Here is a 4,864-nt window from a genome sequence, read left to right as displayed (position 1 = left end):
GGGAAATCCACAGAGGCAGAGAGTATCACCACCTGATATTTGACCAGGGAATAAACCTTCAGCAGCACATCTGCTGCTGTGTGTAGAATGTTTTGGGATCTATCCCCTGCGTGCTGCAGTCAGGTGAGCTCCGTGGGTTCCACAAGAGCAGGGATGTTGGGACTCCTTTCTTAAGAGAAATTTGGGGGCGGGTTCTGCTTTCTATCAGAAACACAGAGTTCCATCCTTTGCATGCTGAGGCTGCAGCTCCTTTGATGTGCCACGGAGCAGGACTTGGCTGCTCCAAAGCAAAACACAGACACTGCCCAAGCAGTGGCACATCCCACACAGGAGCCACCGCCGTTCCCTGCGCTGGGTCTTGGCTGCAGGTTATGACCAAACCTGGAGCCTGCTGGCTTTGAGGGTGTTCTTCTCCATCCTTTGGGCTTGTTGCTGTCGCAGGGATTGATTCCCCTGGTTGCCTGTCCCTAGGTTTGCCGCTGTTTGTCCAGCGGACTGTGGCGCGGACGATTGTCCTTCAGGAGATCATTGGCAAGGGCCGTTTCGGGGAGGTGTGGCGTGGCAGGTGGCGTGGAGGTGACGTGGCTGTGAAGATCTTCTCTTCCCGTGAGGAGCGTTCCTGGTTCAGGGAAGCAGAAATCTATCAAACCGTTATGCTGCGGCACGAGAACATCCTGGGATTCATCGCTGCGGATAACAAAGGTGAGAGGTGCCTCGGGGCTGAGAGCAGAGACTTCACCAGCCTGTTCCAGTGCCTGACCACCCCTTCCATGGAGAAATGTTCCCCAATACCCAGTCTGAACCTCCCCTGGTGCAACTTAGGCTGTTCCTCCTGTCCTCTTGCATGTTCCCTGGGAGCAGAGCCTGACCCCACCTGACTGCACCTCCTGTCAGGGAGTTGCAGAGAGTGAGAATGTCCCCCCTGAGCCTCCTTTTCTCTAGGCTGAGCCCCCCAAGATCCCTCAGCTGCTCTTTAGAAGTTTTCCAGACCCTTCTCCTGCTCTCCAGCACCTTCCCCAGCTCTGCTGCCCTTCTCTAGACACACTCAAGCCCTTCAATGTCCATTTTGGGAGTGAGGGGCCCAGCACAGGGGGACAGTCACTGCTTGGGTCCTGTGGGCACACTGTTGCTCTGCTAGGAGCCATTTCTGCTCCCTTCCTTGCCCTGGGCTGGCTGTTGAGCTGCAGCTCAGCTCTGTCCCAGGAGGGTGTGGGATGCTCCGCGGTGTGTGACGTTCCCACGTTGGATCTGGCTGAGCTCCATCTCTGTCCTGCCGCAGATAACGGGACGTGGACTCAGCTGTGGCTCGTCTCCGACTACCACGAGCATGGCTCTCTCTTTGACTACCTGAATCGCTACACGGTGACCATCGAGGGCATGATCAAGCTGGCCCTGTCTGCTGCCAGCGGGCTGGCCCACCTGCACATGGAGATCGTGGGCACTCAGGGTGAGAGCCAAGCTGGGAAAAGGCACTGGGAATTCTGGAGGGGAGGATGAAGCAGAGCTGCTGTGCTGCACAGCAAAGCCTGCCTGAGTCAGCCTGGCTTCATCTGGTCATATTGACCAGAAATAGAGCGACTGCTTTGGCTGCCTGCGAAGTGGGTTAGCCTGGCGCTCACTCCCGGGAGTTATATCACCATTTCACATCCCATCCTAAAATTGGTGCTGCCTGGGTGGGATGTGAGCGCAGGCAGCAGCAGAAGCACAAACTCCTGACGTCTGCAGGGCTGTGCCTGTGCTGGGACGTGGAGTTTACATCCCTCTTGAGGCCTCTGGATGCCACTGCATCAGTGGCGCCTCCAAAACGCGGCTGGAGCCTTTTCCCACCGTGGATCCAAACAATTCCTCATGGATCCAAACAGGAAAATGTGTTGCGACACCGGGTTTAACGCTGTGGAATCCGGTGCTGCCTCTGCACCAGTGGCAAACAGATTTCACCAGTTTGACCCCTGCTGCTTTTTGTTCTGCTCTGTCAGGGAAACCTGGGATTGCCCACAGAGACCTGAAGTCGAAGAACATCCTGGTGAAGAAGAATGGCACCTGTGCCATTGCTGACCTGGGCCTGGCTGTCCGGCACGACTCGGTCACGGACACCATCGACATCGCTCCGAACCAGAGAGTCGGAAGGCACTGGAAGGTGTTGTTGGAGTGTAGCTGGAAATGCCTGAGCTGCTGGTTGCAGTTCTCTCTACTCAGCGTTTCCCAGGGTCTCACAGCTTCAGCTCTGTGCCTGGGTTGATGCCAAAGGGATGTCAGACCCTCTGTTCCAGGCATCACCACACTGAGGTGTGGCCCAGGCACATAAACCCACCACAGGGAGCTCATGGAATACCTGACAACAAGTTTGGCCTCTTGGAAAGCTTCGGGAACTGCTCTTGGGAGCCTGATGTGCTTTTGGGATGTTTTTGCCTCTTTCCTAACTTGCTGTTCTTTTGGAGTTGTTTTCTTCACTCTATCAGACCTCAGGGCCCAGTCCTGTTCCGATGGCTGTGCCAAGCAGAACTTGGACTGCTTGGAAGTGCCACGTGGGAACACTGATAACTTACTATCTTCCAGAGAATTCTCTCTCAGAACAAACACGCTGTCCCTTTCTCCCTGCAGGTACATGGCCCCAGAAGTCTTGGATGAAACCATCAACATGAAGCATTTTGATTCCTTTAAATGTGCTGATATCTATGCCCTGGGCTTGGTGTACTGGGAGATCGCCCGAAGGTGCAACGCAGGAGGTAATGCCCCTGGTGCCTGTGCCATCATTCTCCCAACCTTGGGGTTCCCCTGGATCAGGGGTTTGGGAGGTTTGAGGGAGAACAGGGCGGTGGGAGGACATGTCCCTGTGTGTTGTCACTAAGGGAGGTAGCAGAAGTGACCCACGGCTGCTGCCAGTGTGAGGACAGGGGGGTTGGTGCTCCCACTGGAGGCTGATGTTCCTTTGGATGGATTTTAAGGAAGCAATGGTGCCAGTTAGAGGGGAACTTCCCCCAGTCAGTGTCCTGGCAGGAGAGCAGCACTGTCCCACGTGTGACAGTCCCACTGCCCCTGGCTCCGTGCTGGTGGTGTTGATCCCAGCCCGCTGACTCTGTTCCAGTTTGGGCAGCTGCATTTTATTTCCCTGAATTTTTCCTGTAAACTCAACTCCAGATTCTTCATTTCTGTTCTAAATAACTGCAAAGTGTTGACGCATCTCAGCAGTGAGTCATGGAGCCCAAACCCCTATCCATCTGCCTTCAGCGGGCGCCGTGGCCGTGCTCCCTTCTCCCAGCAGTTGCATTTCCCCTGCTCTGCCTTTCAGGTATCCATGAGGAGTATCAGCTTCCCTACTACGACCTTGTGCCCTCTGATCCTTCCATCGAGGAGATGCGGAAGGTTGTGTGTGATCAGAAATTACGGCCTAACATCCCGAACTGGTGGCAGAGCTATGAGGTAAGATCTGATTTCATCTCCACATCCCCTTCATTTCCTGTGGGGAAAGGCTGAGATGGTTCACCCTGGAGAACAGAAGCTTTGGGGTGACCTAATTTTGGTCTTGCAGTACCTGAAGGAGTTACAAGAAAGCTGGGGAGAGACTATTGACAGGGGTCTGGCATGCCAGGACAAGGGAGAATGGCTTCACGCTGCCAGAGGACAGGGTTAGATGGGATACTGGGAAGGAATCACTGGCTGTGAGACACTGGCACAGGTTGCCAAGGGCAGCTGTGGCTACTCCATCCCTAGGAGTGTCCCAGCCCAGGTTGGGTGGGGCTGGGAGCAGCCTGGGCTGGTGGAAGGTGTCCCTGCCCAGGGCAGGGGGTGGAATTAGATGGGCTTTAAGGTCCTTCCCACCCAACCCATTCCACGATTCTCCCGTGACGAGGTGAGTACAGAGTGAGTGCTGTGAGCTGAGCTCCAGTTTTGGGAGGTGCTGACCGTACAGGAGCAGCAGCAGAGGGAGGAAGACCTCAGCACTGATCTCTGCCCTCGTTTCTTGTGCAGGCCCTGCGGGTGATGGGCAAGATGATGCGCGAGTGCTGGTACGCCAACGGCGCCGCGCGGCTCACCGCCCTCCGCATCAAGAAAACCCTCTCCCAGCTCAGTGTCCAGGAAGATGTGAAAATCTAGGCTCTGAGCCTCAGCAGGAGGAAACTGCACAGGAGCTGCCGTGCTAGAGTAGACGTGTGATGGAGGCCTACCTCGTGTTTCAGCCCAATCTACTGCTACAACCACACAGCGGGACCTGCAGGCTGCTAGGCAGGGGGACGGAGCCTTCGGAGCCGCTCTCTTCCCTGCTCGGGTATGAAACAATCTGAAAACCTTTTGTGATCACCTCCTGGCAGCGTGGAGACTTGAGAAGGGACTTCACCCGAGGGATCTCAGCCATGATCGTAACTCTTTGTTCCTTTAACGGAAATCCCTGTAAAGCTCAGCGCCGCCGGGCACCCGTTGGCAGGGTCGGAGCCGACCCGGGGTGCTCGGGGCCGGGAGTGGGAAGGGAAAGGGAAGGTTTCCTTGCCGTGCTCCGAGGATTTTTTCCAGGGACTGGCACGTTACTGCAGAAAAAGCAAAACACATGGTGCTCCCTTCTGAGAGGCTGAGCCGGAACAGTTGATCAGCTTCACGAAAACCCTTTTCCCCTCCTTTTTCTTAAGCTTGAAAAAGTCCAAGCGAGCGCCCCGGCGGCCGTCGGGGCGCAGCGGTGTCTGCATGCGCGAGGTGCGCGTGTCCCTGTGCCTGTTCATCTCCTCCGTAGCCGTGCGGTGTCTGCCCGTGGGTGGCTCATCTCTGTCCGTGCTTCCTGTGCATGTGCAAATCTCGAGTGTCCTGTTTGTGAGCTGTTAACGCGCTGATGCTCTCCGTGGTGAGTCGTGAGCATTGTGGAGCTTGGACAGGC

General features: G+C 56.0%; 1 protein-coding gene across 2 annotated transcripts in view; it reads left to right on the top strand.

Annotated features, from left to right (window-relative positions):
* Positions 1-4,095, top strand: part of ACVR1B (activin A receptor, type IB) — a 6,146-nt gene extending 2,051 nt beyond the window's left edge. The window contains exons 3-8 of one of the 2 annotated variants that reach the window (XM_009072040.1): positions 472-702; positions 1,280-1,447; positions 1,977-2,139; positions 2,602-2,726; positions 3,290-3,420; positions 3,970-4,095. In XM_009072040.1, the coding sequence (XP_009070288.1) occupies positions 472-702; positions 1,280-1,447; positions 1,977-2,139; positions 2,602-2,726; positions 3,290-3,420; positions 3,970-4,095 (944 nt within the window). Of the gene's footprint in view, positions 1-471; positions 710-1,181; positions 1,448-1,976; positions 2,140-2,601; positions 2,727-3,289; positions 3,421-3,969 lie in introns of both variants that reach the window. The other variant, XM_009072039.1, reaches the window with a different exon arrangement.
* Positions 4,096-4,864: the final 769 nt, after the last annotated feature.

Source organism: Acanthisitta chloris, unplaced genomic scaffold (genome assembly GCF_000695815.1).
Source record: "Acanthisitta chloris isolate BGI_N310 unplaced genomic scaffold, ASM69581v1 scaffold1343, whole genome shotgun sequence".
Lineage (NCBI taxonomy): Eukaryota > Metazoa > Chordata > Aves > Passeriformes > Acanthisittidae > Acanthisitta > Acanthisitta chloris.
Note: the sequence above shows the minus strand (reverse complement) of the source record. Positions and strands in the feature narration are given on the sequence as shown.